This window comes from Dromiciops gliroides, chromosome 2 (assembly GCF_019393635.1).
Source record: "Dromiciops gliroides isolate mDroGli1 chromosome 2, mDroGli1.pri, whole genome shotgun sequence".
NCBI lineage: Eukaryota > Metazoa > Chordata > Mammalia > Microbiotheria > Microbiotheriidae > Dromiciops > Dromiciops gliroides.
Genome location: NC_057862.1, coordinates 545,365,751 through 545,379,135, shown reverse-complemented (window position 1 = coordinate 545,379,135; position 13,385 = coordinate 545,365,751). Strand labels below are relative to the sequence as shown.

The 13,385-nt window shown below is 35.7% G+C and overlaps 1 protein-coding gene across 8 annotated transcripts in view; it reads left to right on the top strand.

Moving 5' to 3' along the window:
* HMBOX1 (homeobox containing 1) overlaps positions 1-13,385 on the top strand; it is a 266,541-nt gene that overhangs the window by 78,758 nt on the left and 174,398 nt on the right. For 7 of the 8 annotated variants that reach the window (XM_043988733.1, XM_043988732.1, XM_043988727.1 and 4 more), the window contains exon 3: positions 12,560-12,643. In XM_043988733.1, coding sequence (XP_043844668.1) covers positions 12,621-12,643 — 23 coding nt within the window. In that variant the 5' untranslated portion in view covers positions 12,560-12,620. Of the gene's footprint in view, positions 1-12,553; positions 12,644-13,385 lie in introns of all 8 variants that reach the window. The other variant, XM_043988731.1, reaches the window with a different exon arrangement.

The following is a 13,385-nucleotide window of genomic DNA, read 5'->3' as shown; positions in this document are numbered from 1 at the left end:
ACTCTTCAACTCTCCGATCAGAGGAAAGAGACTACAGAGGGTATTCAGAAAGTGTTGAGTATCAAAAACTGAGTCAATTAGTAAGATGAGGTTTCTGTTAATTAGCTTATTCTGAACAGCATGAAGTTATATGGAGTCAAACCAAGCAGAATTGTTCATGGATATTTATCTAACTAGCTAAAGTCTACAGAATCAAAGTAAAATATCAATTGTAGCCCCAGTTTAACTAGTTATTTCAGGCTCTGTCTGTAAATTTACAGCTTGAGTTATCAGCTATAGATGTAGTGTTCTACTCACTGATTTCCTGTTTTACTTGTTATATATCTTCCCCATCTGCCATCTCTTCTTTGATGTGTACATCATTACCTTCTTTTCTGCTTTATGTAAAATTCTCATGTACATCCTGCCTATCTAACCAAAACTTATTTGTTATAGCTTAAAATATTTAATATAACTGCATCATTGATTGTTTATAGCTGGGCTTCTTTAACTTTTTCCACTCATGACCCCTTTTCACCAGAAAATAGACATTTTTACCCAACCCGAGGTATATAGGTATGTAAAATTGGTATTCATAATCTTTTACTGCTGCCAAATTTTTCCCAACCCCCACATTCAATTACACAATCCCATATGGGGTCACAACCCACAGTTTAAGAAGCTAGGGCTATAATACTGATTTTGTTTGCAACAGCACCTTTTCTCCTTTCATAACAAATATCTCGGTCCATGGCACAAAAACTGCAAATGATTTTAATGCTTTTTTTGTTGCATTTATTAAGCATCTCCAAACTGTTATACTGGGGTGCAAGCATAAAGGACCCTGTCACTTTGATTTCACTATTCCGGGCTCTTGACCACCATTACTCATCTCAACTTCCTAATCTAGGCAACTAGAGAAAATCAGTTCTTAGATTTGCAGTCCACTTGCTCATTGGTTTAATAGTTGTATATTCTGAATGATAGGAGAATAACGTCCTCAAAGAAGGAGAATAGGATAAAAATGTGTGATAAAGATCTAAAGGTGTTAATTTTAGTGAATTAGTAAATTTCACTTTGGGGAAAGCCATAAGATTAAACTGTTTCCACTTGAGAACTATGCTTTGACTGACTCTCTGTGTGTGTTTGTGTGTATGTGTGTGTGTGTGTATAACTTTGTTTTATAGCTGAGAGGGTATAAGCCATAAAGTATTTAAGTGGCTCTGGGTAAGTGAGTCAGTACCTATTTTACCTGATACTTCTTCATAGAGAGACTAGTGATTATATGGCTGTGGTTTTAATGTTGATGTTGTTACTCAAAAGATGGATACACAGCATGTTTGGTAGAGTTTCTCTCTTGCTTTTTTTTCCTTTTAAGTTCAGTATTTCTTTCCTTCCTTCCTTCCTTCCTTCCTTCCTTCCTTCCTTCCTTCCTTCCTTCCTTCCTTCCTTCCTTCCTTCCTTCCTTCCCTCCTTCCTTCCTTCCTTCCGTCCGTCCGTCCGTCCGTCCTTCCTTCCTTCCTTCCTTCCGTCCTTCCTTCCTTCCTTCCTTCCGTCCTTCCGTCCTTCCTTCCTTCCGTCCTTCATTGGGGTTAAGTAACTTACCCATGGTCCCACAGCTAGTAAGTGTCAAGTGTCTGAAGCCAAATTTGAACTCAGGTACTCCTGAATCTAGGGCTGATGCTCTATCCATTGCACCACCTAGCTGCCCCTAAGTTCATTGTTTCTTAAAGTAGTAAGGACGTTAACTAAACTGGTAGCTTCCAATAAAAATGAATTTAAATGCTGGAAGTCAGGAGATGCAAATACAAAAGGTTTCTAACTGCACCCTGAATGTTTTGTACATAGCATTATTCATTATTAGATATTTTAACCTGTCTTAATGTATATAGTCATATGTAATATGTACATATTAATGCGAGAGCTTTTGACTTCAACATTTCCTGTCTTGTATCTAATTTATAACTTTAACATTGACTTAACAGAGTTATTTCTCTTTTCAGATAATGATTTAGAACTGTTAGTGATATGAGTCAACAACATCTGGCATTCAAATAGCAGACTTAATTTTTAAAAAAATCTTTATCTAGACTGGCTCAGATAAAGTCTATTTGGAAAGGAGAATAAATTAGTAGGTCCAAGTCAGGAGATATATATCACTTTCTCAATTCATCACTGATTTGAGTAATATTTATATAAGTCCTATATGGTTAGCCATTTAGCTTTTTAGAATCTGTTTTCATTAGTTAAATGGTTATTCAACCGAATGGTAGATCTTGAAACACATGGAATATATATGAGTAAACTTGAATATTTTCCTCCTAAATGCTGCTGATTGTGCAGAGAGGAAGTGATTTCTTTATTAGCAGTATGTGTGTGCTAAAGCAATGTGCATATATAAGATGCAAGTTTTTTTCTTGTAGATTTTATTTTTTTAAAAACAAACAAGATAAATAGTAATTGGAAAAATTAGGTCCTTCAAAATAATCAACCATGTTACATAGTAATGACTGAACTTTTAAAATGTTTTTAGGTAAAAGCAATACATTATAAGTAGAATTATTATGTAACAAAAATGGCACCTGTTGGGACTTTGGGGGACAGTTTAACCTAATTAGTCTTATCATACTGCTGTAGACCTTAGCTACTTAACTCTGGATTTCCTTATTCCATCAATCTTCATCTTCATCTTCATCCTGGATATTATCTACCTTGCTTCTAATGTTCCTTTACACTCTAAACTAGATGACAAGATAGAATACTTGGAAGGAGCTAAACCACTGAGTTCTGTGTTCCCTGGGCCAATGTATTCTCATCTCCAATGATTTTTTTGCTACTAGGAAAAAAATTATTTAGCTTTTAAAATACTATAACCCACATAAATCATCAGCATTTCTATACATGACCAACAAACCTCAAGAGCAAGAGATAGAAAGAGAAATTCCATTTAAAGTAACAAAAGATGGGGCAGCTAGGGGCGCAGTGGGATAAAGCACCAGCCCTGGATTCAGGAGTACCTGAGTTCAAATCCAGCCTCAGACACTTGACACTTACTAGCTGTGTGACCCTGGACAAGTCACTTAACCCCCACTGCCTTGCAAAAAAAAAATAAATTAAAAAACAAAAAATAATGTAACAAAAGACAATATAAAATACTTGGGAGTCTACCTGCCAAGACAAATCCAAGAACTCTGTGAATAGAATTACAAAACACTTTTCACACAAATAAAAATCAGATATGTATAGTTAGAAAAATATCAATTGTTCATGGATAGGCCAAGCTAATATAATAAAAAGGACAATTCTACCTAAATTAATTTACTTATTCAGTGCCATGCCAATCAGACTACTAAAAATTATTTTATAGAGCTAGAAAAAATAATAACAAAATTCATCTGCTAGAACAAAAAGTCAAGAATATCAAGGGAACTAATGAAAAAAAATGCACAGGAATGTGGGCTAGCCATACCAAATTTGAAGCTATACTATAAAGCAGCAGTCATCAAAACTATTTGATACTGGCTAAGAAATAGAGTGGTGGATCAATGGAATAAGTTAGGCACAGGAGACACAGTAATAAATGACCATAGTAATCTACTGTTTGATAAACCCAAAGACTCCAGGTTCTGGAATAGGAACTCAGTATTTGACAAAAACTGCTGGGAAAACTGGAAGATAGTATGGCAAAAACTAGGCATAGGCCAACATCTTACACCGTAAACCAAAATAAGGTCAAAATGGGTATAAGATTTAGACATAAAGTGTGATACCATAGATAAATTAGGAGAGGAAGTAATAGTTTACTTGTCAGATCTATGGAGAGGAAAACAATTTATGTCCAAACAAGTGATAGAGAATATTATGAAATGCAAGATAGATGACTTTGATTACATTAAGTTAAAAAGTTTTTGTACAAACAGAAGTAATGCATCCAAAATTAGAAGGGAGGCAGAAAGGTAGGAAACAATTTTTATAGCCAGTATTTCTGATAAAGGCCTCATTTCTAAAATATATAGGGGGGAGCAGCTAGGTGACACAGTGGGTAAAGTGTCAGCTCTGGATTCAGGAGGGCCTGAGTTCAAATCTGGCCTCAGCCACTTGACACTTACTAGCTGTGTGACCCTGGGCAAGTAACCCTCATTGTCCTGCCAAAAAAAATAAAATAAAATATATAGGGAACTAAATCAAATTTATAAGAATAAGTTATTCCCCAATTGAGGATATGAACAGGCCGTTTTCAGATGAAGAAATCAAAGCTATCTATTGCCATATGAAAAAATGTTCTAATCACTATTGATTAGAAAAATGCCAATTAAATTTTTTTTGTCATATATTTTGGAAAATAAAATTCTATTTTTAAAAAAAATCATACATATCCATAAAGTCATCCAATTAAAAAAAAAACTCTGAGGTACCACCGGACACCTATCAGATTGGCAAATATGACAGAAAAGGAAAATAATACATGTTGGAGAAGCTGTGGAAAAATTGGAACACTAATGCATTGTTGGTGGAACTGTGAACTGATGCAACCATTCTGGAGAGCAATTTGGAGCTATGCCCAAAGGGCTATGGCACTGTTCATACCCTTTGACCCAGTGGTAACACTGTTAGGTCTGTATCTCAAAGAGATCATAGAAGAGGGAAAAGGACCCACATGTACAAAAAAATTTAGCAGCTCTCTTTGTGGTGGTAAAGAATGGTGGAAATCAAGGGAATACCTATCAATTGGGGAATGTCTAAACAAATTGTGGTATATGAATGTAATTGAAAGACTTACATGAACTGATACTGAGTGAGATGATCAGAACCAGGAGAACATTGTACACAGTAACAGCAACACTGTGATGAACAACTGTGATAGACTTGGCTCTTCTCATCAGTGCAATGATCCAAAAAATTTCAAAGAACTCATGATAAAAAATGTTCTCAACAAAAAGAACTGTGCCTTATGAAGGCAGATTGAACCATACTGTTTCTACTTTGGAGCTGTTTTTTTTTTCCTTCTTTTTTGAGGTTTTTTTTTCCTTGTGCTCTGATTCTTCTTTCACAACATGACTAATGCAGAAATATGTTTAATGTAATTGTACATTTATAACATATCAGATTGGTTTCCATCTTGAGGAGGAGGGAGGGAAGGGAGGGCGGGAGGAAAATTTGGAACCAAAAATCCTATGAAAGGGGCAGCTAGGTGGCACAGTGGATAGAGCACCAGCCCTGGATTCAGGAGTACCTGAGTTCAAATCTGGACTCAGACACTTAACACTTATTAGCTGTGTTACCCTGGACAAGTCACTTAACCCCAATTGCCTCACTAAAAAAAAAGAAAAGAAAAGAAAAAAGGAAAAAAAAATCCTATGAAAACAAATGTTGAGAACTATCCTTACATGTAACTGGAAAATAATAAAATACTATATAACCTGTCCCCTCTCTTATCTTTCCAGATTCATTGGACCTTACTTATGTTTATACACTCCCTAGATACAGCCAAATTGGCCTTCTCGGTTTCCAGCATTTCTAGATTGTGCTCCCTCTTTATTTCTACATCACAGAGTTCCTCTTTATCTTTTATTTGGGGGGGGCAGACAATGAGGGTCAAATGACTTGCCCAGGGTCACATAGCTAGTAAGTGTCAAGTGTCTGAGGCTGGCTTTGAACTCAGGTCCTCCTGAATCCAGAGCTAGTGCTTTCCACTGCGCCACCTAGCTGCCCCCTCCTCTCTATCTTTTAAGAGGTAATTCTGGCACCATCTTCCCTACATTATCTTCTTCAACTGCTAGTGCCATCCCTTCCAAACCACCTTGTATTTAACTTCCATATATATATATATATTTGTATTTATTTACTTTGTTTATGTTGTATATGTGTCCGTAATATCTCTCCCATAAGAATATCAGTTTTACCTAGGGATTGCTACATTCTTTGTCCTTGATTCCCTAATGACCGGTGCAGTGATTGGCTGTTCGTAGGCTAATTGATTTTCTCTTCTGTTTGAAGGTTAACACTGTAAGTGCTGTGTTAATGTTCAAACCAAAGCAATCCCAATCATGCCTGTAAGGAATGAAACTATGGCTTGAGATTTCCAGTAGCCTTCTCACCCATGAATATGCCTTGGCCCCTAAGACCTTGCCCTGGTTGTTGAGTTCTTCCAGAAACCTCCATTTTGAGGAAATGCCCAAGACAGTCATGCTCACTCACTTTTCTTTCTGGTTAGGCTCCTGAGTCTGTACTTTTCCACTATGTCTCTCCCCTACTTCTCTATCAGCTTTTCAGGACTGTTATGTATTGACTTCCTCCATTTCCATGGAAGCTCCTTAAGGCTAAGAAACTGTTTTTGTTTTTGCTTGTATTTGTATTCCCAGCTTTGCACAATGCGTGCCACAAATGCTTGTTGACTTGACTCCTCAGATCCGTATTCACCTGAGCCATGTTCTGTACTGCTGCTACACTGTAAATATTTTGGTGTATATTAGTCCTTTCTTTTTATCATAGATTCCATGTAGCATATCCAGCATTCTGTTCTCTCTCTCTCTCTCTGGTTAAGTGACTTGCCCAGGGTCACACAGCTCCTAAGTGTCAAGTGTCTGAGGCTGTATTTGAACTCAGGTCCTCCTGAATTCAGGGACATTGCTTTATCCACTGTGCCACCTAGCTGCCCCCAGCATTTTTTTCATTATGCCTTACTGCCTTTATTCATATTAAACATTCATTCAATTCCAATGCCACTTATTGAGATGATTTTAATCTTTTTTTTATTTTAAATTTTTTCCAATTACATGGAAAGATTTTTTGAGTTCCAAATTTTTCTTCCACCTTTCCTTTCCTCCACTCATGAAGCCAGCAAGCAGTCTGATATAGGTTATACAATACAATCATGTTGAACATATTTTCACATTAGTCATGTTGTAAGAGAAGAATCAGAACAAAATGGAAAAAACCACAAGAAAGTATAAAGAATGACAAAAAAGCAACAACAAAAGTGAAAATAATATGCTTCAATCTGCATTCGGACACGACGGTTCTTTTTCTGAATGTGGAGAGAATTTTCCATTATGAGTCTTTTGGTATTGCCTTGGATCATTGTATTGCTGAGAAGAGTTAAGTCTATCATAGTTGATCATCACACAATGTTGTTGATACTGTGTACAATGTTCTCTTGCTTCTGTTCATTTCACTCAGCATCAATTCATGTAAGTCTTTCAAGGTTTTTCAGAAACCATCCTCATCATTTCTTACAACACAATAGTATCTCATTACATTCACATACCACAACTTTTTTAGCCATTCCCCAACTGATGGGCATCGCCATAATTTCCAATTCTTTGCCACCACCAAAAGAGTAGCTATAAATATTTTTGTACATGTATGTCCGTTTCCCTTTTTTATGAGCTCTTTGGGATACAGACATTAGTGACATTTCTAGGTCAAAGGGTTTGCACAGTTTTATAGACTTTTGGGCATGATTCCAAATTGCTCTCTAGAATGATTGGATGAGTTCACAGCTCCACCAATAATGCATTGGTGTTCCAGTTTACCCACATCTGCAACATTTATCATTTTCCTTTTTTGTCCTATTAGCCAACTGGATAGGTGTGAGGTGATACCTCAGAGTAGTTTTAATTTGCATTTCTCTAATCAGTAGTGATTGAGAACATTTCTTTTCATGTGACTGTAGATAGCTTTAATTTCTTCATCTGAAAACTGCCTGTTCATATTCTTTGACCATCTCTCAGTTTGAGAATGACTTGTATTCTTATATGATAATTCTTTTTTGAAAGGAAAGGATTTCATTCTGAAACATTTGGTGTCTAACATACATTAGAATAGTATTTGATTTGTAATGCTTTTAGATTCAGTGGATAATACCTTGTTTTAAGGCTTCTTATAAAAATCATAGACTGTTAGTAGTAGAAGGAACCTTAGAAGTCATCCATTTAAGCCCAGTTAGTTGACCAATGAGCAAATTAGGCATACTTTGTTAGAATGATTGTTTAAAGAGAGAAGCAGAGAGGGGAGAGGACACAGAAAGAGGTTAATTCTTTTTTTGTTTTGTTTTGGTTTGTGTGTTTTTTTCTGATAAAAGTATTTTATTTTTTTCCAGTTACATGTAAAGATAGTTCTCAACATTTGTTTATACAAGCTTTCCAATTTCAGATTTTTCTCCCTCCTTCCCCTCTCTCCTAGACAGCAGGTAATCTGATATAGGATATATATATATTATTAAGCATATTTCTGCATTAGTCATGTTACAAAAGAAAAATCAGAGCAATGAGGGAAAAACCTCAAAACAGAAAAACAACAGCACCAAAAACAAAAGAAATAGTATGTTTCAATCAGCATCTATACTCCACAGTTCTTTTTTTTCCACCCTGGATTTGGAGATCCTCTTCCATCATGAGTCCCCTGGAACTCTTCTGTACCATTGCATTGGTGAGAAGAATCTGGTCCATCACAGTAGATCACCACACAATGTTGATGATACTGTGTGCAATGTTCTTCTGGTTCTGCTCATCTCACTCATCATCATCCCATGTAAGACCCTCCAGGTTTCTCTGAACTCCTCCTGCTCATCATTTTTTACAGCACAATAGAATTCCATTACATTCATGTATCAAAACTTTTCCAGCCATTCCCCAATTGATGGGGAACCCCATAACTTCCAATTCCTTGCCACCACATAAAGAGCAGCTATAAATATTTTTGTACACGTGGGTCCTTTTCCCTTTTCCATGATGTCTTTGGGGAAAAGACCCAAAAGTGATACTGCTGGGTCAAAGGGTATGCGCAGCTTTATAGTCCTTTGGGCATAATTCCAAATTGCTCTCCAGAACGGTTAGATCAGTTCACAGCTCCACCAACAATGCATTAATGTTCCAATTTTTCCACAGCTTCTCCAACATTTATTATTTCCCTTTTTTGTCATTTTAGCCAATCTGATAGGTGTCAGGTGGTACCTCAGAGTTGTTTTAATTTGCATCTCTCTAATCAATAGTGATTTAGAACATTTTTTCATATGGGAATAGATAGCTTTGATTTCTTCATCAGAAAGTTCATATCCTTTGACCATTTCTCAATTGGGGAATGACTTGGATTCTTATAAATTTGATTTAGTTCCCTATATACTTTAGAAATGAGGCCTTTATCATAGAAGTACTGGCCATAAAAATTGTTTCCCATATTTCTGCCTCCCTTCTAATTTTGGACGCATTGTTTCTGTTTGTACAGAAACTTGTTTAATTTATTGTAATCAAAATCATCCATTTTGCATTTCATAATATTCTCTATCTTTTGTTTGGTCATAAACTGTTCTCCTTTCCAAAGATCTGAAAGGTAGACTATTCCTTCCTCTCCTAATTTACCTATGGTATCACCTCTTATGTTTAAATCATGTATCTATTTTGGCCTTATTTTAGTATAAGGTATAAGATGTTGGTCTATGCCTGATTTCTGCCATACTATCTTCCAGTTTTCCCAGCAGTTTTTGTCAAATACTGAGTTCCTATCCCAGAAGCTGGAGTCTTTGGGTTTATCAAACACTACATTACTAGTGTCATTTACTACTGTGTCTCCTGTGCCTAGCCTATTCCATTGATCCTCACTCTATTTCTTAGCCAGTACCAGATAGTTTTGATGACTGCCGCTTTATAGTAAAACTCCAGATTTGGTACAGCTAACACACCTTCCTGTGCATTTTTTTTTTCATTATTTCCCTTGATATTCTTGACTTTTTGTTTTTCCAGATGAATTTTGTTATTATTTTTTCTAGCTCTTTAAAATAATTTTTAGGTAGTCTGATTGGTATGGCACTGAATAAGTAAATTAATTTAGGTAGAATTGTCATTTTTACTATATTAGCTCAGCCTATCCATGAGCTATTGATATCATTCCAGTTATTTAGATCTGATTTGATTTGTGTGAAAAGTGTTTGGTAATTGTGTTCATAGAGTTCCTGGGTTTGTCTTGGCAAGTAGACTCCCAAGTATTTTATGTTATCTACTGTTACTTTAAATGGACTTTCTCTTTCTATCTCTTGCTGCTGGACTTTGTTGGTCATGTATAGAAATGCTGATGATTTATGTGGATTTATTTTATATCCCGCTACTTTGTTAAAGTTGTTAATTGTTTCAAGTAATTTTTGAGTTGATTCTCTAAGTATACCATTATATCATCTGCAAAGAGTGATAGTTTTGTTTCCTCCTTGCCTATTCTAGAAAGAGGTTAATTCTATTAAAGCTTAAGTGAAAGCAAAAAACTTTATCTTTAAGAAATTCAGTGTTAGCCTTCCCTTTCTGGAGTATGATGGAATGGGTCTGAACTAACAGTGTGTATAGCAATGGGTGTGATGAATATTAGTCTACTTTCCATTTCCATAGTTCGATTGGGAACATTGTATTTGATATTCACCTTCATTGATCTTTTAAGTAAATATAATACTTAATGTCCTTGTTGGGGAGGGGTGGAGCAGTGTTAGATATTAATTCCATTCACTAAACATCCCCCTCCTTTTTTTATTTACAATATACAAAGCACTGGTGTAAGTATTAGAGAAGTTTACATTCTGTTGTGGAGATATGATAGGTACACAAACAAGTAAATAACATTTTAATTTGGAGAATGGAAGAACAAGGAAATTTTCCCAGTAGTGTTCACATCTGAGCTTCGTCCTGAAAACAGATAAGGATTCTCGGAAGTAGAGGTAACGGAGGCATAGGCATATAGTTGGGGCATTGGAGATGGTTTGTGCACATAAATAAAAGTAGGAGTTATAATGTTACATGCAGTAAAGTTACCATGCTTAGCTGGATCATAGAGCATGTAATGAATGGGCAGTTATATTAAAGAAGCCTGAAGTAGAAAAGTAGAGGCTCTTAAGTCCTAGGCAGAAGGTTTTATACTTTGTCCTTTGTTCATTAGAGAGCCACTAAAGGCTGTTGAGCAGGAGGAAGATGTGGCAAGGCCTGGGCCTTAAAACTATTATTTTTTGTGGGGTAAGAGCCAGCGCTGAAGAGGGGATGGAAAGCCAAGGAGTAATATATGTGGGAAGAATTGGGTAGAGGGAGAGACATTTATGAAAATGATAGGAGAGAGGAATTTCAGGATCATATGTAATGGTGTGATCAAAGATGCAAACTCTCCCTTGGGCTTCTGGCTTGGAGTAAAGGTAGATGAGTTGAAGAAACTGGTGAATGGTGAGTCTAAAGTATTTAAGAGGAAATAAATGCATACACTGAGGTGCCACTGAATGAGTGCAGGAATTGGAGGGCAGTCAGTAAGTGCTTACTATATGTTAAGAGTCTAGGATACAGAGAAAATGAAAAGATAGCCCCTTCTCTCAAGGAGCTTACAGTCTAATGGGAGAGAAAATATTGAAACAAATGTGTACAAACAAGTTCTATAGAATAAGTTAGAAATAATCAACAGAGAGAAAGAAAGCACTAGAATTAAAGGGGAATAAGAAAAGCTTCTTGTAGAAGGTAGGATTTTAGCTAGAACTTGAAAAAGAAGGTAGGGAAACCAGGAAGCAGAGATGAGGAGGGAGAGCATTCCAGGCATGGGAGACAGTAAAACTACCTGGAGTCAAGATACAAAGTGTTTTGTTTCAGGAACAACATGGAGGCCAATGTCACTTGATTGAAGAGTATATAAGGGGCATAAGGTAAGAAGACTACAAAGACTACAAAGTTAGGGGTGAAGCAATGAAGGGTTTTGAACACTAAACATAGGACTTTATGTTTTATTCTGGAGGTAATAGGGAACCATTAGAGTTTATTGAGTAGGGGAGTGACATAGTCCCGTGCTTTAGGAAGATTGCTTTGACATTTGAGTAAAGGATGTACTGGAATGGGGATAGACTATTGTAATAGTCTATGCAGGAAGTGATGAGAGCCTGTACCAGAGCAGTTAGAGAAGAGAATGTATGTATATGAGATAAGTTATGAAGATATATTAATAGACTGTGTGACTTAAGTCACTTAACCCTTATTGCCCTGCTCCCCCCCCCAAAAAAAAAAGGGAAGGAGCAAAATATTTGGAAATGTGTTGTAAAAAATTCATTAAAAAAAGAAAAGGAAATGAGAATGATTTGGAGGCTAATAGATGATTGGACTTGGAATTCAGAGGGAATTGGAAGGAGAAGAGAGACTTTGGAGATGGGAATAAAATTTCAAAAATCTCTGGTATGATACCTTTCTGTAAATTTCTCATAATCTTCAAAAGTTGGGAGCAAACATAAGTAAACAGTACTGGACTGTGTGCTGTATTCTACCTTTATATTTTGGTCCTACCCTTATAATTGGGAGTATTATGACTGTAGTAATTTTAACTCTAAGGAACCAATGTTAGGCACTTTTCCACAAATGAGTAATTTGAAAGTTAATAACCCAATTTGTTTTTAGAATTTGATTTTTAAAAAATCCTTAAACTAAATGTTCCAGTGTGAAGTAACAAACTAATTTATTTGAAACATAGTTGACTGTGTTTAATACTGTGATCATCTTTATGTAATTTATTTTTTACAGTAAAGTAAAATGCTTTTGAGTGAATATTAATTCTTTCTGAATTTTCTGTCTCTGTACTACAGAATGGTAAATAACGCTGGCAGACTTCAAGAAGCATTTTGACTTCCCCTCCTCATGTAAAGTATGCTCAGTTCCTTTCCAGTGGTGTAAGTACCCAATAATTTTCTGTAAGTTGTTGTTTTTTTTTCCATATTGCTGTGCTTCTTTAAGGAAGGGTAAAAATGATTATTATTGATGTGCGTTGTTTATTCTAAATTTAGCTAAAGAAACATGCATGCCTGGTCTGAATTCTGAAGCAATATTCAGATTATTTACCTGATGAACACGAAGTAATAAGCAAACTATTACTTTAGTTGCTTTTCTCATGCCAGAGAATAAACTTTCAATTTTACCTGGTTTCTTTTTCCATCTCTCTTTTCACATATTTTAAACTTAGCTAAATTTCTGATTACTAAAATCACATTTAGGTTAAAAATCATAGTTTGAGTTTGGGTTCTAGAGTAGGTATTATCATAAGAACTTATATGGTAGCTTGATCATCCTATTCATTGGATGTAATATCCTTTTAACAAATAGTATATGGTCAGTATATATGAAACTTTCATGTTTCAGTTTCTTTCCAAACCCACTTCAAACATTTGGCTTTACTCTCTGGTTTAAAAGATGGTCAAGCCTAACCACTCATGTGGTTGTTAGCCTTTTTTTGAAGGGAGATAAACAGGGCATCGGTTGAGGTGATGACATTATATTGTGAACATTTTGCCAATGTCAGTTGTATTATACCCTCCAATTCATATTAAATAGGGCCCTGAAATAGTATTCTGAGAATTTTATAAAATTGAAAAAGGAAAAATTTTTAGCTCATTTGAGAGCCTTTTATTGAGCCAA